Here is a 22,029-nt window from a genome sequence, read left to right as displayed (position 1 = left end):
AAAATGAATGATCCATGAAGTTCTCTTTATTACAACTGACACCAAACCTATTTTCACAATCAGATTTAAAGAAAGTCTCATGTGTTCCTCCAAATAGAATTTATATTTTCTATTGAGGCTGTTTGCTCTCCCATCATGGGTTCAATGTGTGGCATCATCCGTTTATGACTGCTTTCTTCCCTTAACCAGAGTGTGGGGTTGTGTAGTCATCACAGATCAGACTTCTCCCTTGGTGGTATTTGAGGATCAATTCTCTCAGAGCTGCCAAAAGTTGCTGTGCCAATTTCTTCCCAACTGAAACACAGCAGAAGCAAAATACTGGTTGAATCTACTATCTCAGGCTGTGAGACACAAGGCTGGTCCATGACACTGAGCTGAATATTTCTTAACTAGATTAATTAGGAACCTTACATGGCCTTGCTTGGCCATGGAACTTCATTCTTGGCCCTGCTTTTAAATGGAGCTGCTACCACACCTTCCCTCAGATCAACCTCCACTTCTATTCTGAAGTGACTTTTGGATATTTATATGGATATTTATATGGCAAATGCTTAGTTTAACTATCTAGAAGTTCCAGATGACTTAAAGCAGTAGTGCAATAGGCTTTGAGAGCCCGCAAACCACTCCTGCAGCCAGCAGTCTGCTAAAATGAAAATGCTGTTGGGCACTTCAAAGCCAAAATAGTGTTGGTGTGTAGTGCTCCACTGTATGGCTGAACAGGCTTGGGTCTCTACACCATCCTCACTGTTCGATGGAGATGTACCTTTTAGAGGTAAGCACTAATTCCAAAAGCAACAGGCAGCAGCTTTGGGAAATCATGAATCATGAACCCATGATTTTAGCTGCAGTCATCCTGACCTTACCTCTGCATTAATCTTAGTTTGCTTCATGTTTTCACGGGATTTTATAGACCAAGAAGAGATATTTTTATGCTTGTTTGCTTTGACCTGGTGACAGTGCCAGGAAGATCCCCATTAGGCTCCTTACGTAGCAATCCATGCCTACCTGCCTGGTCTTCTGGTAGGAACCCTGTCTGTAACTACAGCCCAGTGAATGTCACAGATACAGGACCCGGGGTCTAATCCTCCATGATCTTTTATTTTGCATCTCTGCTTTTACTGTAAAGCAAAAAAAATCAGCTCTACAAACTTGTATAGACAGTGGAGCATGAACTAGAGAATACACACAAAATTTGCCTCTGCAGAACTGCCTGGTTTCTCAGTTTTACATGTTCTCTGTTTGGCATTTCAGCAGCATTTTAGCAAGCCATTTTTACTGTCATAAACGTGTTTTCTGCTATTGCCTGGGAGGGACATGAGTTATTTGTATCTATTATACTCTGTACCAATGTAACTACATCAGCAAAAGTAGATTATTTTTAATTGCACAGCATTTAAAAACTATGTTTAAACACCTATGTTGCATGACTTCATATAAATATTTCCCTTTTTATCCAGTAACAGAGAATTATATTTTCATTCTGTTTTTTTGAAACAGTTCCATTAAGACATACTTAGACTCTACAAAAATACTACTTAGAAAAAGAACTTAGAAAGTGAAGCATGTTTTCCTTATGCTATTATGTTCATCTCTGTTCGTGAATATGCTTTAAAAAGAAAAAAATGGAGAAAGACATAATGCAACAAAGCAGGGCTTCCTTGAGCGCAGACCTCCCTTGCAGTGAAGGGCACCACGCAGCTCTAAGTCACCCAGCACCAACCATCTGGTAGTTTTCCCAGTGGAAGTGTCACAAATCTTACCCCAGGTTCCTGGGTAGCTCAATTCCAGTTCAGAGACCCACGCAGAAATGCCAATCGCATGCTCTCATTTTCCCAGGAAACTTCATGGTTTCAAAACCACAGCCACCCAAGCAACAAGGCAAAACATACCAGCAAACAAACCTCTTCTCTGCAGTGGGAGGGCAGTGGGAGATTATCTGGCCCAGCACACAGTGGAGAGCAGCCCAGCAGGACACAGGAAAGCCCAAACTGTTTGGCAGTGCGTGCTTGCAGCGAACAACGGCACAAATCCTGAAGTCAATTGCTCCCTTGGCATAGAAGTGCTGCCTCAAGTGAATGAACCAAGGCTGGGGGTCTGGTGTGTGAGGTTGAACACTTGGCAGGGAAATGAGCAAACAAACATCCCTCTCGGAAGGTAAAAGGATGAAAGTAGGGCATTCCAAGTGATGAGGCAGCATTGCATTGGCAGCATCTGCTGCTGACTGCTGGGAAAATTGAATAGTGGCCGTAGTCAAAAGCACATCTAGCTCTGTAAAGCAGGATGCTGTAGGAAGAGGACGTGTGTGTTAACATGAAGCATGCTGGGAGAACAGACAGCTAATATTTATTCCCAGCTTCATGGCTAATGTGGCTGTAGCCTAGGGTGAATCAAGCTTTTCATTCAATCCTTTCAGGAAAGACATCCACCTTCACAAGGAGTGAAATGGTACCTCTATCCCCAGGAAAATCACTTCTGTGTGACCCCTTGCTAATGCTTTGTCCTTCAGTAACAGGAGTCTGTGGGCAGTGCTGAGTAGCCATTGCAGCCCAAGGCAAATTGTGATCAATAACAGAGCAGTGTTTTTATAAATGAGGTGACAAATAGGAACAAGAGCTGCTGTGTTGCTTGCAGTACTAGTATTTACCCCAAAGTTCAGACAGGGCTAAATATTGGAGTAATACGATGGCAGCAAACACGACTTCTTGGTGGACAGAAAGACAGCAGGAGGGACGACACGTCTTCCAGAAGAGGAATTCAGAAAGGCCCATTCAGTCTTTCCTTAGCCTCCCCTTTTAAATAGTGCTTTCCCGTGACTTTCTCTCCTTACAGACTCTTTATCTTCCATTGAGCCAGGCTCTGGACAAGACGTGATCCCGGGTTCTCCTCTGCGAAGCAGCATCAAGATCAAGCGTGGAGGACCTCAGCAGCCTCAAGCCTACCAGATCCTCTCTTCACTGCTGGATGACAGTGAAGCCAAAAGGAGAAGCAGTCGGATGAAGTAGGAGCATCTCTGTCTTCTCCCTGCTCGTCCACCAGTTAAAGATACAGTATCCCAGTGCTTAATTACAGAGTGCAAATGAAGTGAGTGGGAAGCTCTAGTATTGGCAGTTGGATTTGCTTACCTGGCCAATGCTATGCCCTTATTGCAGGGAGTACCTTACCCCGAGCTTGGAGAGGGTCGTATGGACACTTTTCTTGATTTTGTTATTTTGCCTTTGGAATACCAGATGCCATGTACCCTTGGAAGCCGTCCATAGCAATAACACCTCCTGAATATGTCTCCAGAGTTTAATCATTCCCTTGTTCCCTACAGCCCTTGAAAGTCACTCGGTAAAGCCCTGCTTAACTGGCTGACATAATCAATCCCAACTAGGCTCAAAGCCAAACCTTAACCTTGTCCTTCAGTGTAGTTGGTGGCATCTGCTTTTGTTTCATGCAGTGGTGTCAAGCTGACTCCCAGTTGAAGGTAACACTTTCATAAGCCTTTAAAGCATTCTTATCTGCAAGGATTTCTCTTAAGCAAAGAACAAATTGGAAAATTCCAGGAATGTTTTATACTGTTCATCTGAAAATTCTGATTACTGTTCAGAATTCAGCATCAAAATCTCTACTCTACATGTTGCAGATTGCATGTGAATGGCATTAATTGTATTGGTGAAAGGACTTTTGATGAAAATGTTGATAGTGTACACTGACTTCAATGAGATCTGACTGTTTCTGTGAAAATTTAGAGCAGATGCAATGGAGTTTTACCATGCTGTGTTCATTTTGCACATACATACAGAGAAAATTTAGTAACACCAATAACTATTACCAGAAAATGTAGAGTTAAGAAACATCAATAAGGAAAAGTATTACCATGGGTATTTTTATTCTATGGGAGAATCTTTGCTACTTGAATCCCCAGACAGTTGTAACAGCAAATCACACTCTGGGATTAGTCTTGACAGGAGGTTATCCTGCACTCAGAAGCTAAATACAAAATCATTCTACTATTTGCAATAACAACTTTTTGACGAAAGTCCCAGCATTCAAGGTGAAGAGGCTGAACCTGCCCTTCAGTGACCAATGAATCTCTTACACCTTCTGTGCAAATCCAATTAGACAAGCCATTCACGTAGACATGGAATTTTGTTAGAAATGGTAAGACTGATCGACACAACCAATGGTACTGTTTTTACTTAGGTGTATATATATACATTTATCACTGTTCTGTCAAATTTTTACCTGTAGACCAGAACAAAAGCGAGCAAATTGTGTTTGTCATCTTAACGCATCAGTCACAAACATTTGTTGCGTTCTGTCTGCTTCCTAGTGCAAGGTATATAGCTATCTGAAAGAGGCAAGCAGAACTGCTACAACTACTTTTTGTCAAAAGCTTTTGTAGAAACCACTGTATGTATGTATGGTCCATGCATTCAGGAATCCTCATCATCCAAAGTGACCTTTCTAAGGTAAAAACACAAACATTCTATACTGGAAATGAACCTTAAAATGAAGGAGTTTTGCCAGCCCATTGACCACGCATTAAATTGACCTTTTGCATATATTGTAAACACACAGAGACATCATAACACCCAAATGTTACCTCTGAAGGGCATCGTATTTTCAGAAATGAACAGGATAAAGGCTACTTTAGAATAACTGAGTTTGCCAAATGGGTTCGTTTGGCCCCGTTCCCTAGAAATCCAACCATCCTTCTCAAAATGGGCAAAATAGCATAAGTTGATGCTTAACAAGTAACAGAGAAAACTGTCCACATGGAGAAGCTTCTACTGCTGTACAGCTACATAAATAGCTGAGGAGAAATCACAGACCAAGCTAAACATGTATGCTGAGCAGACTGGTGCAAGCTAGAGGTACTGGCTGTATTAAGGTTTCAGATTCAGGAATTAACCAAGCAATATTGAAAAGGTGAAACATTAAAATTCATTTCACTGGTCCTCTGACTTCAGGGTTGAATCTGGAGCAAAAGAACAATGGGTCCTTTTTCATTTCCCTGGCATTTTGGAGCTTTCACATTGAATTGAAAGAGAAATGTTTTTTCCTCCGAGTTTGCCCTTATGAATTCCAAGCTATTGCATTAGCTTAATGAGTACTTTCTTCATTCATACTGACTAGGATTTCAGATTTTAAATGAAGAAATTATTTAAAACAAATTAATGGTAAGATGAAAGGAAATGTAATTGAAGTTGTTTCCAATTAATCCTGCCAAGCCAACAGTCATAAGATTGGTTAGGTTTGGGTTGCAACAGTTTTAATTATTGCCTTTTCTAAATTGATTTAAGAGCTATGTCAGCTTTCGCTCTCCACACTTCTTGCTTTGTTCCTGTATCACTCTTTCACGTGGTACTGTATCTTTAATTTGGTTACAGTGGGATTAAACCAACTGGACTTTCCCTCTCACCTGGAGTTTCGTTCCTCACTACTTATGCAATGGTTGGACCATGCTCTTGTACAGTCCCAGTTTAAATATGCTGTGAAGGTGAACACAGCCTCACACTCAGCAATTAATGGCATTCATGACTAAGCCAACCACTCCAACCACGTTTCCCATCTTAGGCAGGATACTAAGATTCATTTAGCCTGGGCATCTACGCATCTTGCCATGTCTGTGTAACTTAGAGAGTGGATTTATTTGGATGCGTGCTCATTTAGAAATATATTTTAATTGAAATGTTTAGTGCTTTATCTTACATGCATACTGTGCAATACCATAGTGTGTTCTTTTCCTTTTTTTCCTAAGACTTCTTTGAAATTCTTCATGTTTCTTTGAACGCCAGTGTGTTTCTAACTTGGATCAGTTCTGGTGGTAGAAATGCATTCTCCTTGCTGTGAGCTAACCAGAAGCACATTGCACAACTGAAAATCTTTGCAACTTGTGCACCCTGACGTTCACCAGCAATCTGGTACACCTGGGAGGTGGAGAATACTTCTCTCCAGAGTATCCAATTTGCACTTACTGTAAAGAATTGATAGCAACCTGGGGAAATAAGAATAAACCAGAGAGAAGAACCCTCATCTGCTCCCACCAAACTGCACAGTAATTTTCCCAACACCTTCCATAGGAACAGGGACAGGCCATAACAAGCAGATCCAAGTTGCCAGCTCACAAGAACTGGTGCACATGGCTTCCTGAAAGTTTGGCTCTGGGATTCACTTTCAATCCCAGTCTCTTCAATGAACTGTTTTAATGTAATGAACCCGACCACTGTGACAAAGGCTTCCAAAAGACAATCAGCTTCTGGAATTACTTCTTAATACAGTATATTGGAAATTCTTTCTCTTCCATGTTTACAGCTTCTGCTTTACTCAAGATTACATTCCGTGCTTGGTGATATAGGGGTTAAACTACTTGCAGTTTCCATTATTGCTTTGAAACCAGGCAATTCAAAGGTGCTATAACTGTCCACAGTGCACATTCCCACCCATAGAAGGAAATGTTAATTTTTTCACTACTTATTTTACGCAGTATCTTTTTATTTATATCAGTGTGTTTTGTATGTGTGCAAATGGTCCCATTGTAATAAGCTATACAACATTTGGTCTTTAATAGGGCAGCCATAGGCAGTATTTTGCAGTCGTGTAGTTTCTAAACTTAGAACACAAATAAATAATCTCTTCTGACACGATGAGTTAATTTATGGCAGGCTCTAATGTTTGTTGTAAACACAACCTGTTTGTTCCACCTCTTGCATGGTTACTTACCTGTTTTCATATTGCTATGTTATTGTTCAAGATACCTATTTCTCTTTATTTGCTATGGGTTTTGTTACTGTATATGGAATGTTTTGTATTCAGCATTTTCTTACAGAGCAGAGTGGGAACAGTATTCAAGAACCCACAAATACCAAAGACCTTTCATGTAATGCACTGAGAAATAAACATACTGTAAATGAGTATGATGTCAGGTGTCCTGCATTTACAAAGTTCAGAGCAAGTTCAAGCAGAATGCATCCTGAAATTAAGGCATCTGTTTTTCTTTCCTGCCATCTCAGCTTTCTCTCACTGTATGTATGCAAATCCGGGTAGGGAAGGAAGGAAGGAAAGAAAGAAGGAAGAAAAGAAGGGAAGGGAGCCTTGGTAAGCCTTCAAGCAAGATAAAGTTTGCACATCCTGCATTGCAAGGAAGCCTCCACAGCCAGGCATGGGAGGAGGTGGCAAAGGACCCCAAGTGCTTCTGTCATAGGTGACACGTCTGGTTTCTGAACTTGTTTTTGCTCCCTAATACAAACAAGAGATGTGTAAATCACAGCCAGTGCTCTTCCCACTGCTCATATCACACCGTAGATACGCAGCTATCACTACTGTAGCAAAGTACTGTAAACAACGAGAAACGTCCACAGAGTCAAGGCCTCAACTTCATGCAGATTTTTTTGCAGTGCTGATCAGGAGAGGCTCAAGGTAACTTGTTGCCAAACATTCCCATGCAGCACTGCTCTGGGTCCTTCAGGGTGTATTTATCTTGTTTTTGTGTCCAAAGATCTCCAACTCTGATATATTTATCCTTGCACAAGTCCCCTGAGGGAAGGCAGGGCTGTTAATCACTAGTGTACGGATTGGGAGTTGCTGGATAAAAGGCCAAACTAATTTCTTGGGACGTTTGTGGCTGCATTGGTCTGCCAAGTACCAATTAGCTTCAGGTCTGTGCTGGTCTCTGGGCCATTATGGCCAGGGACTGTAATCATGGGGGAAATGGTTCTTTTCCCAATGCTTAACACAGCACAAGGAAAATCAATGGCAGAGTTAACAGCTTGCACTTGTAGCAGGAGCTGATCCCCAAAACACACACAAGCAAAATACTGATAGCCTTTGAATAAACTGTCTTAACCCTTCAATCCCATTTTTTATCCACATGACAAACTGGATAACATATGTCCATAGTTCAGCGAGGAGAAGGTGTATTAGCCACTGTCCATTGAATAAAACACAACAGTCCGTTCTTAACAATGACAGTGATTAATTACTGCAACAATTTGCCATAGGATGTGGTACAGCTTTTGCTACTACACATTTTTCAAATTAAGTGGACTTTCTCCTCCTAAATGTGTGTGTGTGTGTATTCCAATTCCAAGCAGAATTAATTCAGCAAAGCCATCATGGACATTACAAATGCCCATTCTTGAACCTGCCTGCATTGTGTGCAGTTCTACACAGCGCTGGGTAGATCTGCTGCTGTTTCACTGTCTATACAAATTCATTAGTGCATGTCAGCAAGAACTTTTTAGTAGCTTCACACTAAATGAGGGATGCCCTGAGCACACTCCAGGACATGCACTCTTTGCACAGAGGTCCAACCTACACCAACTGACCATGAAAAACACTCAGCATGGCAACTGTGGGCTAAGATGGGCAAAGGACCGAGACAAGCTGGAGGTGCCCCACTGATCCTACACCAGTGAGTGGAAGGGAAAGGCTGAGTCAGAAAGACCAGAACAGCATGTAGCACCAATGTGGCTGTGCCAGCAAAAACCTGACTTACGCATAACTGGATGGAGTTAATGTTCAGCCAATAACACCAACACTGTGAAGGTTAGACTTTAGACTTAGATCAGAAAACATATTGGCTGAGAGATCAACAGTGCACTATAGGATCTCTCTGCTCCTTAACCACAAAAACGTCCTCAGAAATGGATGGAGCCCAGGTCTACCTGGTGACAGGAGGATGTGGTTTTATTGGGGAAAAGATCACAGAGCTCCTGTCCCAACAAGACTACATCAAAGAAGTCAGAGTTTTTGATTCAGTAGCAAGAAAAGAAGTAGAAAATTTTGCCACAGGTAAGAAAAGAGCATCAACTTGAATCTAGCAGCCACAACCCTCTCTTTCAGGACAGGTATGCTGGAGATACCACAGTTACAGGCATGGGGTGGAAACAAGGATTGAACAGACAAAACCTATGCTCCAATAGCTAAAAATTAAAAAAAAAAAAAAAAAAAAAAAAAACAAACAAAAAAAAAACCAACCAAAAGGCAGACAACAATAGAATCAAGCTCAGCATCTGCTACAGATATTGCATAATAAATTACTGTAATTGTGAGAGAAGCCTACAGCCAATGTGCTGTGCATAAAATGGAAGAGGTGAGGCTCAGTAAACATGCTCAAAGATATTAAATTATTCAATTTGATCACAATTCTGAATGTTGCCTTCTGATGTTTCACCAGAACTGATTACAGTGAAATATGTAGGGGAGAAGCAACTTGTTTTACTGGATTTGAGAATACCCACCCCAAACAAGCCAACCAACTCACATGGCTTTGCAGGGTTAGCGGTGGGCTGAGGCTCTCTCTCTGACTGTCCAACCCCTCAGCTTACTTCCAATGAGAAAGTAAAAATGGCTCAATGTTTTTTAAAAACAATCTTCACGATTTGACAGCCTACCTCTCTGCTGCTTTCTCCTTTAGGTTAGGGAGGACTGTGGTGCTTCTTTCTTTTCCATAGTTGACAATTCTGCAACCGACTCGCATTGCTCTCTTCTGGAAAAGCGTCACTGAGGGCAGGACAGAGGCCAGCTGTGGCCTTCCCAGTGCTGAGTAAAGCAGAAGCTTGTCATAGAATTATAACATCATTAAGGTTGGAAAGAACATCTCGTCCAACCATCAACCCATCACCACTACACCGCTAACCATGTCCCTCAGTGCCGTGTCCACTCTTCTTATGAAAACCTCCAGGACAGCGACTCCGCCACCAGCCTGGGCAGCCTACACCAAATCTCACCATTTGTTTCTTCCGTCCTGCACCATAATCCCTTTTCTTGCCTGTCAATCCAATTAAGCCTTTTTCCCAGTTGCAAGTTCCTGCCAACAAGTGATCTGGCCCAATTATTTTATGAGGTAGGTTGGGCCTGTTACCTCTTCCCTACCACACCCATTATCTTCTCTTTGTCCCTATCTCTATCAGCTCATACTCTAATCATCCAGCATACTTTGAAACCCTCCCATTTAACGTTATCTGCTGATTTAACAAATATGCCACATTCTTGATGAAAACAATAAGACCACCTTAAGGTAGCTACCTACCACAGCTGGCAGTTCCCTCGGAGCAGTAATTCAGCTTCGTGCTCACCCTGATGTGGCTTATTGGGACCTGTTTGACCAATTTGCTTATGGGAATGACATGGAGTCTCCAGACACCTTCTAAAATCGAGACAGATGACACTGACCTGCTCTCCTACGTCCAAGTGTCATAAGAACAAAAGAGATTTATCTGACATGACCTATTCTTGACAAATCCATGTCAGTTGCTACTATTCTCCTGGTTATCCTGTGGGTACTTACACACATATTCTTTAAGCACACATTCCTGAAATTCCTGGTGTTGACATTAAGCTTTTCCAAATTTTCCTGGCTCTTATTTTACCTCCCTTCTAAACACAGGCGTTTCAGTTGCACTACTTCAGTGTTCCACTGCCTCCACCAGAAGTTCTCTAGAGTATGTGATAAAGCAGTAATCCTGCAGTTACATCAGGTACCCAATTAGCAGCCCTGGATAACACTCATCAGGCCTTAACAAGCTGCAGATTTCTCTTGGTGCTTGACACCTCTCTGCTTATCCCTGACCGCTCTCTTGCTGGTCTTAATTGCACCCAGCTGCCTTAAGACAGGTGATCAGAATGAAGCCATATAACACTTCAGCCCAGGAGGCTCATGTAAAAGCATGACAATTAGTGGTAGATGCCAATAACAGCCATGTTTAGAACAGCTATTCTGAGACACAAAATAAGAGGAAGGGGGAAAATTAGCCAGACTTCTCAGTGGCTCAAAGGAAGGAATTTCCTAAAAAGTTTTAACTAATATATTGTATTATTTTCCCTCCCCCACCTATAGTATTTGCAATTTAAGGAGAGTTCTGGGCAATATCCTTCAAGCTTGCTTCATGTTATTCCCACCATGCTGTAGATATCTTCTTCACGTGTCCCAGAGCAAGTCCTCAGCCAGCCCCAGCTGTCTCCCCATGTAGCTCAGTGCTATCCTCAACTCCATGTGAGATCTCAGTGACAGCTGCTGTTATTCTGACCCACAGCTGGTGTAAACTGGCAAAGTGCTGCACTGAATTAAACCAGATGTGTATCTGGTTTCTTGGGGTTCATGAAATGGGGATGTATTTCCCCCCAGGGCAATGTATTCCAATAGTATAGTTGGCAAGCTGCTTCTTGCCCTGCTGAGAAGAAAGCTTTCCAGGCAGGATCCTCATTCTGCAGGAATGTGAAGATGCTGTTTTGTATTTTTTCCCCTGCATGTATGCTTATATTATTCTTCTCCAGCTACCACTCATGTGACAGTGATGAAAGGAGACATTCGAGACTACAGTCTGCTCCTTGCTGCCATGCAGGGCGTTCACGTGGTTATCCACACAGCTGCTATTGTGGACTACAGAAACACTTTACCCTTTTGGGAAATGAAAGCTGTCAACGTTGGGGGTAAGTTCTTTAAAACAAGCAATTAAGCAAAACACATCCTTAGAATTGTAGAACCATTAAGGTTGAGAAAGATCATGTACCTCTAAGATCATGTAGTCCAACCATCCACCCACCACCCGTATTTCCCACTGCCCATGTCCCTCAGTGCCACATCTCCAGTGCTCTGGATTGCCTCCAGGAACGGTGACCCAACCACCTCCCTGGGCAGCTGTGCCACTGCATCATCACCCTTTCTGAGAAGTTTTTCCTCATATCCAGCCTTAAATACAAACGCCTTGGTGTAATGTCATGCAAGAGACTACAAAATATGTATCTCCTCTGGTTTAACGCTTCTGTGTTCTCTAAATTTGCAAAGTTAAATCTGGACCCAGACATTGGATAAGTTATTCTGATCAAGGACATAACTTTCACTAATAGTACTGATTCAGAACATAGCTAGAGTGGTAGGAAGCTGTCTGGCATGTGAGAAAGACATCAATTAAAGTTGAGTTAAAGTGATGCTATTTCTAGCTATTGTGTAACTACGTGCCACACCTATCCAGGAGCTCCACAGCGTTTTCTTCCTATCACCAAGAGCTGATTTCATGCTAGGTACAAGATCTGATTAAAGAAAACTTGTTCATCGATCTCAGAAATAAGCACAGCCTATAAGAACAATGAAATCCCAATTACAGCAGCAACTCCACTGGTATCTCTGGCTGTTACCTACTAATACAGCTGTGAACCAGAAGGAAAGAATTTTGTACACATATATACACACCAACTTGGTAACTGCTTTGGGCTCCTACTGCTTGCTGATTCATTCAAGGGCAACATTAAACTACATTGCTGTAGTTATTTCCGAAACCAGATGCTTTTAAGAGCCTGTATGGTGTGAGCACACCAAGGATACTCAGAGACAGAGGGCTCCCACTGCCCTTTAGAGGCTTTGTGAGATCTTCCTCTTCATTGCCAGCTTGCTGCCTTCCCTTGGATGGCTTCAAGCAGACCTGCCTACATCGGGCTGCTGCCTTCACCAGGACTGCTCAAAATCTAGAGCTGAAAGATACAGTTTTCCATCCATCATTGCGGATAGAAGAATGCTGAACTGTATTTCACACCTACTGTAGAATTCATGGAAGAAAAAAGAGTCAGGACAGGTATATCATCCTAGCTGGCTCCTGTATAACTCAGGTCACAGAAATTCACCCAATGACTGCCTTAAGCACAACAATTTGTGGATAACTTGAACAGCCAAAAGATTTTTTGCCTAGGATTAGGAACTGCAAGTAAATGGGCTATCTATCAAGTCTTTCAGCAAATCGTAATGGTGCTTAAGAATATTAGTGTGGCTATAGTTAATTACTATAGCTGGCAAGAATTTACGTCTTTGTTCTGCTTTGATACCCTCCTTTGTTTCAACCTCTAGTTTCTGAATCCTTGACTAGATTGAGGAGCCCATTTAGTCACTTAGTCTTTTAAATCTGCTTTTTGTTAAGCTGAATGATGTTAATTCATCTGTTTCCAATTATGTTTATCAACTGAGGTTGTCAGTAACGTTATACAGTGGTAGGTTAATGGAGAATTAAATTATTTTCCACTGGTCTTCATACTGACTTACGATCTCTGAAATTATCCTAAATTCAGGATTTCTTTGATAATTTTACCAGGAGTCTGTTGCAATGGTTTTCACTCTTCAGTCACCAATCACTTCTACAAAGTAATATATGCAACTAGAACACCAATTCTTTTGTCAGAAAACTGCAGTTCACCGTGTTGCCCATGCAGTTGTTAATAACCATAGAGATCATCACATTACAACTAAAATTGTAGCTGCTGCTCTGGTGTTATAAACCATCCATACCTGTGCAATTGTACCCAAGGGACAACAGCTTTAACCTACGGCTATGCAAAGGATGGATCTATTTAAAACCTGTAAATCTCATGTGACCTGTATAGTAGAAACCAAAGTAGTTAATATTTCTCCTTCCCGACCTGCCTCACAGGTACTGAAAATGTGTTAAGGGCCTGCTGTGCCCTGAACATCCCATATGTTGTCTACACAAGCTCCATTGCTGCAGTGGGACCCAACATTTTGCACGAGCCCATGCTCAGGTAAGGCCCAACACATCGTTTTCATCCCTACAGATTTTTGCTACGAATCCAAAGCAGAACAAGCGTGCTCCCAATTCTGTTGATTCCTTCACTCCTTCATGAAAAGCACACCTCCTTTCAACATAAACTTGAACAGTATTGGATACACCTCACTGAAAGAGTTGGTTGTGAGATGTAGGACTTAACAGCACCTCCAGGCTACCTTCCATGTGTATGGACCTGTTCTTCTAATCACTAAAATCAGTTTGGCATTGGATCTCAGCTACTCAGGGTTTGACAAGGCCAAATTTTATCTTGCTGTTGGGTAAAAGTTTTTTTCTCTGCTTCACACTGAGTTGGCTCAATGGGTAGGTGATGCTCCATCACAGACCAACTTTCCCTGCCTCGTTAACTCCATAGTGAATTGCTAGCAAACCTGTGACAAGCTCTTAGTATCAAAAGAGAGCAAAGTAGAGCTTTGGAAGCCCTCCAGGGCAAAGATGGCATTTGGAACAATGAAAGACAAAGGCTGAAATTACAAGTTGGGGTTGCCTTTTCCTATCTTTGATTTCCAGAATGGACTCTCACAATCAGCTGACATTGCTGTTCAGGACCTGGATACCTTTGGTATTCATGGGACACAGGAACTGCCCCTTGAACTCCTCTTTCTGAAGACCAAGAACTGAAGTTCTGGTTAAATTTGAAGTTGAGTGGAGATGGGTGCAGTCTGACACACAAAACCGTAAGGCTTCTTGTTAATTTGCACAGGCTGCTCAAACCATGCAAGCTTGTGTGCAGAGGAATCTGGCTCAAAATCAAGTTGTTTCTCTACAGGCAGTCAGTCTAGACACAGCTGGCTTCAGTCGCTGGGCTCCAGCAATTGAAGCCTGGCTAGAAAAGGCTGCTTAAGACATAACTTAAAATGACCAACAAGCCTAAATTTCATACTCACAAGTAAGTTAAGCACAGTTGTTCTGAAGAGCATTTAAATACCCAAGTCCATAGAAATAAATGTCTCATATGAAAAAGTCCCTGAGAACAAAAAACCTCAACCCACTTGGGAGCATGAGCACTAGAAGCTCTAGTATCAATGAAAGGCTATGAAATTTGGTTATTAACATATCTAAATCACTTCTAAAAACAGATGTATGTGTACGTCTTTCTTAGAATTATAGTCCTGTAACTTGAGATGCATGTAAATAGGTATTTTGATAAAGATCTGTGGTAGATATCCCAAATGTTGCTTGAGAGGACAGTTCCTTGCCTTAGAGTCGTGCCCTTGTGGGCACAAGCAAAAGCCCATCCTGCTGCTCACAGAATGTATGCACATATGAGCATCCTCTCCACACCAACTCACAACCCTTTCCTGCCACAAATGCTAATAAAACCACCAACTAGAGCCTGCAAGTTGCTTTTCAAAAACATACTCACGTTCTGCCATCACATTGTGAGAAGAAAGCCTGTTTGTCAGAGTGGTTCTTCTCCATAGATTTTCACTTTTAATTCCTGGAATTAAAGTGAGAGAAGAGTAAAATAATTACACAGCTTGTCTTACTAGGGAGCCTAGAGCGTACTGGAAGGCAATGTAACATGGCTCTGCTTGGCACAGCTGCCCAGGGAAGCGGGGGGGGTGATCATTCATGGAGCTGTTCCACAACCGTGGAGATGTGGCACTGAGGGATGTGGTCAGTGGGCATGGTGGGGTGGGCTGGGGTTGGATTTGGGGGCCTCGGGGATCTTCTCCAACCTTAATGATTCTGTGTGTCCATGCAGGGACATGGTTTAGTGAGCATGGTGGGGATGGGCTGATGGTTGGACTTGATAGAGGTCTGTCCAACCTTAATGACCTTATGATTCTAAGGCTGAAAGCAAAGGTGATGTAGTTTCCCTATCCCCACCCAATTTGTTCTGCTCTTGTTTGCAGCCAATGATCAAACTTGCCTTACTTTTCTGCTCTGTCCCCTTTCTTTATCACTTCTTGTACAATTTCATTTAATTCACTTTTAGGTGCTGGGGAACTGACACAGACAAAGCATGATTAGTCTCTGGACAGGGTGATGGGTGCAGGGATAATGCTCACACCTCAGCATCCTACAATAATAGAAAATGCCTCTGTCAGTCTCAATCCCTCTGAGACGGCCGCCGCTGAGATACCTTCTGACAATGCTGCTCCAGTCTTATTAGCGTTCAGTTATCTGTGATCGTTTTGAAAAGCAAGAGCATTATGCTGAGCTCTTTGTTACGACCAAGCTTCAAAAGGGGTGGGGGAAGGCAAACAGGAGCAGAGCTCTGCAGCTAAAACAGCAGGCAGGCTGCCCCTTTGTGAAGCTTCACAAGGCAAAAAAAGAAATTCAGATAGAAAAAAAGAATGCAATTAAAACAAGAACTTCTAGATAACCCCCCTAATTGTCTTGGGCCTCTCTTGGGCTCTCAGCAAACTGTGCACAATCAATCTTTTGCTGTGCTTGTTTGCTGGTTTGTCTCCTGTTCATCACCCGTAAACACGGGGAGGGGAGGAGGGTTTGTGCTACAAGCCTGTGTGCTTGGGGATGCTGAGTTTTTGAGGCTCCTCATTTATTTCTGTTGCTCTCAGCTGGGATATCTGATGCACAAGCTACTGACTGAAGAAAGGCAATAGCATTATCCATGTTTTACATGCGGTGATGTGAGCACAGAAAAGAGCAAGGGAGTTGTCCAAGGTCAAAGCAGGAGCCTGAGTCAGAGCTCGCTCTCCTGTGGCCCAGAGCTTAACAAAAAGACCTCTGCTGCAGAATTGCTGCCTGACCTTATCAAAGGCCACTTAGCCTGTCCTTAAAGCACAGCTGAACCCTGTCTGCATCACACTGCTTTGGGTGCTCTACACCTGGCACAGTTCAGTGTTTGCCTAGGGTGAATTTCTGTAGGACAGCGAAATAGTCAGCAAATAGATGTGAAAACGTGAAGGAAGTCTTTGAGATCTCCTGCAGCACACTGAATGGGGTGAGAGCCTTCTCATGCGACAGGGAGCAAATGGACACATGGTCTGCATTTATGGTCCCTCCAATGTTCCAAGCAAGGCTTCTTTGCTCTCTGACAAATCCACAGCCCCCTAATCTTCCTAACCAAATCCTGGAATACTGAGCTGGAATCAGTGGGACAGGAACACCCATGCCTTTGTGGGGAATGCTGCTTTCTTGGTTCTCTTGGAATTATTTCAGGACCTGTGAGGGCAGTTATGTGTTGAGCCCCATTGACTTAGGAGTCACATCCAGTTGAGGAGCATGTTGTCTTCCTCCGCAGTGGCAACCAGGGGTTCCAAGCACAGCTCCAAGCCCTGTTGACCTAATTCAGGGACCTGGTTTTCTGCTCGTTCCCTCAAACATAGCCTGCTGGGGCAGGTAAAGAAAACATCAGCACAAATCTGGTGATTGTACATCTTCCAGGAGCTCTTTCTCATCACCAGCAAACACCTCCCAACTCTAATCAACAATATGAGAAAATTAAGGTGCAGCTTCTTTTAGTTTACAGCTCACAAGAGGCTTCTCACTACCTCTAATGAAAAAAACAAAACAGGACTGCTCTCGTTTTCCTGCCCTCCATCATCCTGTGCTCTTTCCACCTTGTTCAGCCGCTTGAGAGTTCTTAGAAGGGTAACGGCGCTGCCTTCTAATTTCTCTGCCAGAATATTGTTTGCTTCAATCACACAAAAGCAAATTCACCTCTCAGAGATGAAACCATTGCTCTCATGCAAACCTGCTTTTGCCTAACACCACAGAATCACCTGGTATTTGAGGCTTTGTTTCTCCTGAGCTGCAGTAAGGATCTTTCTTAAGCCCTGCATGACGCACCGTCAAAACTTATACACTGCAAAGTAGGGGTTAAAGTAAATCACACAGAGATAAATGTCTCCCAGCTCTGGACTCCAGGGTCACTCACATCTCAATCTATTTCAGAGGAAATGAGGACACCAAATACAGCGGGGAAGTGGAGCTGCCTTATGGGAAGACGAAGGCCATGGCAGAAAGACTTGTATTAGAAGCCAATGGAAAAAAGGTAAAAAAGTCAATGGTGGTATCCATGGGGTTTCAGCACAGGATGAGCAGAAGGAGAAAGCTAGTTAGAAAGAATCATGGAATAGAATCATAGAATCATTAAGATTGCAAAAGACCTTTAAGATCTTCCAGTCCAACTGTCCATCTACCACCAAGACCCCAGAGTTTGTACCTAACTATTTCTCCAATGGCTTCTCTGATAGGTATTCACCACATTGCCCCAAGCTCACCAAGATCCAATACTCCCACAGCATCACAGAGCCGCCATGTATTTGCAGGATCAAGTTGCTCTACCCTCTGTACCTATTCTCAAACTCCACCAAAGGAGCGAAGCTTTGGAAAGCACTGTATTAAATTATGGTTTGCAAAACCAGGCTCACCTGGTGCACAAAAGATGCATTTTCAAACATGCCTGGCGTGAGTTAAGAATCAAAAGTTTGATTTCCTCCAATTTCCCCAAGTATTCTGGCTCCATCTTCTGCATCAAAGATCACTGTGGAAGATTCTACTTACAAATCCATCACTTGCCAATACTCCTCCCTGATTTTTCAGCTCAGCAATGGTGGTAAACTCACGACCTGCATCATCCGCGCAAACACAGTATATGGGGAGAAAGCAATGTTCCTCCACGACTTGTATTTGTCTGCCAAAGCCCATAACGGTGTGTTGAACTACCTGGAGCCTGAACACACAGAGCGCAATTCCACGTACGTGGGTGAGTGAGTGATAGATCTCTTTGCATGCAGTGCTACCACAGGAGATTTTGCACGTTGGCTTACTTGTAATCCTTGAACACAGAAAAATGAGTATAGTGACTGAGTGGAAACAATTCCACAAGCACAAAACTCAGTCTGGCTAAAAGAATTTATAAAACACTTGTTTACATTTTATTGTTTATATAGAACCATTAAGGTTGCAAAGGCCACCAAGACCATCCAGTCCAATCATCAACCCAATGGCTGTAACCACTCCAGACCACGGCACTCAGTGCAACGTTCATCCTTTCCTTGAAAATCACTAGCAAAGGGTTTTCTTTTTTTTTAAATTCTCCTCAACATAAGGAAAAATGTTGTTTTGAAAACTGAAAAATAGCAGAAAAGAGTACAAGAGTCCTGTTTGTTTCTTTTTCTAAGGCAATGTTTCTAGAAATCTATGGAGGAAAACAGAGAAATTGAGGGAACATCTTTAAAATATTTTTTGCTTGGTTGAAAAGACTGGTTTACTTACAAGAAATTAAGCCAGCTACTTATAAAATTAGTAAAGGCATTCATTGTAGAAAAGATTGTACTTCATAACTGAGTTTTGTGAGCACGACAGGCTGCTCCCAAAGCCTCTCAAAATCACAGAATCCTTGAGATTGGAAAAGACTTCTAAGATCATCCAACTCAACTATCCACCTACCACCAATATTGCCCACTGACCATCTGAGGTATCACATCTGAAGTAGTTTGTTGTTGCATTGAGTGCATTACAGGAAGAGTACAATTCACCACTCAATCATGTGGAGATTTAGTTACTTCTGTGAAGCTCACATGTCCTTTTCCAAAAGTGCAGATAACAGTGCTTTGAAATTGCTGTTGCAGTGGAATCAGGCCTGGATAAATCAAATGACTTCTTCAAAGGCTTCTCAGCAGAGCCAGGAATAAAACCCCCAAGCTCTGCCTCCCATTCATCCTGATCACACTACAAAACAGTGCCCTTTCGCGTCAAGTGAACCCGTGTCACAAGGAATGTTAAATGTCCTGCTCAAAGGGGAAACCAAGGGTTGAAAGGACCTTTGAGGCCTGAATTAACTACTCCACTCCTCCTCAGTACAGCTGAGCACACGATGAGCGCCATCCCTACGTCGTAGCACTGCAGTTGGGATCCCATGCTCTCACTCCCATGGTAAATAGGCAAACATTGCTCCTCCTGAGCACCTGTTTCTCTCCTCCTCTTATTTCTCCAGGGAATGTCGCATGGATGCATGTTCTCGCAGCCAGGCACCTGCAGCTGAAACCAGACATACTTGCTGGGCAGGTGTATTATTCCTATGATGACACTCCGACAACAAAAGCTTTTCTGATCAGGTATCAGCTCTTGTCCTGTATGGACCCCTCAATAAGACTGGGCTCACACATCCCATACTGGAAGATGTGGTTACTGATACACCTGCACAGGATAATCGAAGTCATCCTGTCCCCTTTCTGGAAACCACAGCCTTTCCTAAACCTCCCTTTGCTGCACACGATAGTCACCACCTTCTCCTACGAGACAGACAAAGCCTTCAGGCACTTTGGGTACAAGCCCCTCTACAGCTGGCAGGAGAGCAAGGTGCGGACGGCACGGTGGCTGGAAGTGGCCATGGGGAACCTGTCCTCTCAGTGATGGAAAGAACCCTTCCTAAAGATCCTGTTACCCTTCATACGTGGCTTATTACATCTGTTTTGAAATATTATCCTATAAAAATAAACTCCTACTCTCTTGAACTGACAGCACAGGGGCTGACTTGCATTCAAGCCCCATGGTTGGATGCCTACAAGTTCAGGCAGTTTTCACTGGAGTTCGAAGAAATGGACTGTTTTTACAGCAGTGGTTAACATCCAAAATTAATTCTGTCAGTTTGAGACTGCTTAAGTACTCCTGTGTTCTGTGAACATATAATCATCTCTTGAGTTTTCCTACAGTTGAAGTGTATGTGTGCACAAATAAAAGCTCATTTTAATTACTTCCCTAATCCTCCTGGAAAAAAAAAAAAATAGAAGCAAGTTTCAGCATGGCATCTTTGATAGAAATGATCGAGATTTGCTTCTTGTTAGTCATAGTAATTACCCTGGAAAGGAAGTGAAGGAATACGCTGGGAGCTGCCAAGTGAACTCCATGGAAATTCACTCACAGGAGAGTTCTTTGCAAAATGAGCTTCCAAACCAAAAATAATTTGCTCAGGTAATTCGTGAATAATTTCATATGACAAATAAATCTGGGGCAAACCATTACAATCTGTCCACAGAAAATTTGGGAAGGTGAACCGTGCAAGTTATGGAATCACAGAACGCTTGGAGTTGAGGGACCCTTCAGTGCCACCTGGTCCCACGCCCTGCAATGCACAGGGATGCCCACAGCTCTCAGTTCCTCACTTTTTTACTCTAATCATTTGTGCAGAGTTTTTAAATAAAGTGATTAGTAAGATTGCTGGACTTGGTTTCATTAATAATTGTCTTTGCAGCTTTCTGCTATAAGTTAAATGCTAAGTGATGGCTTGCTGAGACTGTGACAGAGTAATATATACCCTATTTCGTATGCATGCTGCCAGAGCTTCACCACAGACTACTTTGACCTCAACAGGTTTTAATGCTTTTGAAACCTTGGTTTTATCTTGCCAAAAAAGAACCACTGGGTGGAGCTGCAAGTCTGTCAGACAGGTAACGTGAGTTCCAGCATAGCAGCAGTATTTACTGGAGCAGTATTTACTGGAACAGTTTCTGACGAGAGCTCCAAGACCTGCCCAGACAGCAATGCTGATGGTCCGGGGGTCTGGGTCTGTCCTCAGTCTGCAGTACTTGGAGCTCATCCCTCAGCTGCATGGACACACTCATCTTTGATGGCACAACTACATGAGGATAAAGTGACCAAGGAAATTATTTTTTCCACTCATAACTTCTCAGAAAAGAATCAAAGTTTGCTTTTAACTTAGCAAAATATATTGAAATATGGCACTCTGACCTTTGAGAGAACTAAGTACAAGAGCTGATGCTTGCAGTCCCACCTAGAGCCTCTGGCACATTCCTTTGTGGGCTATAGAGCTGCTGACGGTACCAAGAGGTGTAACTGTCAAACCCCAATCCTACTCCAGCAACCAACCTTACGTGCTTGCTTCCTTTCAGAAACCTTACTGGGAATCTCCTCTTCCTGTCCTGCCCATCATCACCCAGGGTTTTGATGTTTATCAGGACACAGATGACATGAAGGATAAGGAGCAGGCATTTTTCAAAAGGACCTGAATCATTCACTGCCTTAACTCTTTCCATACCTACCCCACCTCCCAAGCTTTGACAAAAGCAAGTGGAGGATTCCCTTTCCCTGCACATTTAGCAGAAGTTGGGGGGAAAAAGTTAGACAGCAAAGCCTCTGTACTGCTTTCCAAAAAGATGAGTAAGCTTCCTTTGGCTGCGCTGCAACTTGGCTCCCCCTGGGTTGTGCTGCTGCAGACTTCCTGCTTGATCCTTGATTTTATCAGATTGTAACTTGTTTTCTCCTGGCAGCGCTTTCATTCTTTCTACTGCTCTAGGTTGTCATTGGCTTTTCTTTGTAGGGTCCCAGCCCTATTATGTAACAGAAAAAAAAAAAAAAAAAAAAAAAAAGAGTGGGGGGGAATATTTCAGATCTGTTTCTGCTTCTGGAGAGGAGCCTTTGTGCACAATTACTCATCCAAGAGATTCAGCAGGTATAACTGCTTCCCCCAGGGGCTCCATTATATAATTGGATTTCAGCCATACAAATTAAATCCTATCTTACCCCTTAGTTAAGC

At 42.7% G+C, this 22,029-nt stretch overlaps 2 protein-coding genes and 1 long non-coding RNA gene across 11 annotated transcripts in view; 2 read left to right on the top strand and 1 right to left on the bottom strand.

The window, feature by feature from the left end:
- COL26A1 (collagen type XXVI alpha 1 chain) overlaps nucleotides 1–6,899 on the top strand; it is a 157,302-nt gene extending 150,403 nt beyond the window's left edge. For 4 of the 5 annotated variants that reach the window (XM_042829905.1, XM_042829903.1, XM_042829904.1 and 1 more), the window contains one exon: nucleotides 2,830–6,899. In XM_042829905.1, coding sequence (XP_042685839.1) covers nucleotides 2,830–3,002 — 173 coding nt within the window. In that variant the 3' untranslated portion in view covers nucleotides 3,003–6,899. The remainder of the gene's footprint in view (nucleotides 1–2,829) is intronic. The other variant, XM_042829902.1, reaches the window with a different exon arrangement.
- On the bottom strand, nucleotides 5–10,111 carry LOC122166271. Of its 3 annotated transcripts, none has more exons than XR_006170757.1 (3): nucleotides 10,019–10,111; nucleotides 1,761–9,528; nucleotides 5–294 (listed from the first exon to the last, which is right to left on the bottom strand). It is a non-coding gene; the product is annotated as an uncharacterized LOC122166271 (long non-coding RNA). The 3 variants fall into 3 exon arrangements; XR_006170756.1 differs by lacking the exon at nucleotides 10,019–10,111 and adding an exon at nucleotides 9,717–9,832; XR_006170755.1 differs by lacking the exon at nucleotides 10,019–10,111 and adding an exon at nucleotides 9,626–9,831.
- Nucleotides 8,549–20,698, top strand: LOC122166268 (3 beta-hydroxysteroid dehydrogenase type 7-like). 3 transcript variants are annotated; one of them, XM_042829909.1, is made up of 7 exons: nucleotides 8,933–9,832; nucleotides 10,376–10,466; nucleotides 11,263–11,418; nucleotides 13,404–13,512; nucleotides 17,424–17,523; nucleotides 18,075–18,237; nucleotides 19,471–20,698. In XM_042829909.1, the coding sequence occupies exons 3-7, from the start codon at nucleotides 11,283–11,285 to the stop codon at nucleotides 19,887–19,889; spliced, it is 927 nt and encodes a 308-aa protein (XP_042685843.1). In that variant the 5' UTR covers nucleotides 8,933–9,832; nucleotides 10,376–10,466; nucleotides 11,263–11,282; the 3' UTR covers nucleotides 19,890–20,698. The 3 variants fall into 3 exon arrangements, with proteins under 3 accessions (XP_042685841.1, XP_042685843.1, XP_042685844.1); XM_042829907.1 differs by lacking the exons at nucleotides 8,933–9,832; nucleotides 10,376–10,466 and adding an exon at nucleotides 8,549–8,778; XM_042829910.1 differs by lacking the exon at nucleotides 10,376–10,466.
- Nucleotides 20,699–22,029: the final 1,331 nt, after the last annotated feature.

The sequence above is a fragment of the Centrocercus urophasianus genome, unplaced genomic scaffold (assembly GCF_019232065.1).
Source record: "Centrocercus urophasianus isolate 14NV4802_14NV808 unplaced genomic scaffold, USGS_Curo_1.0 seq_33, whole genome shotgun sequence".
Lineage (NCBI taxonomy): Eukaryota > Metazoa > Chordata > Aves > Galliformes > Phasianidae > Centrocercus > Centrocercus urophasianus.
Note: the sequence above shows the minus strand (reverse complement) of the source record. Positions and strands in the feature narration are given on the sequence as shown.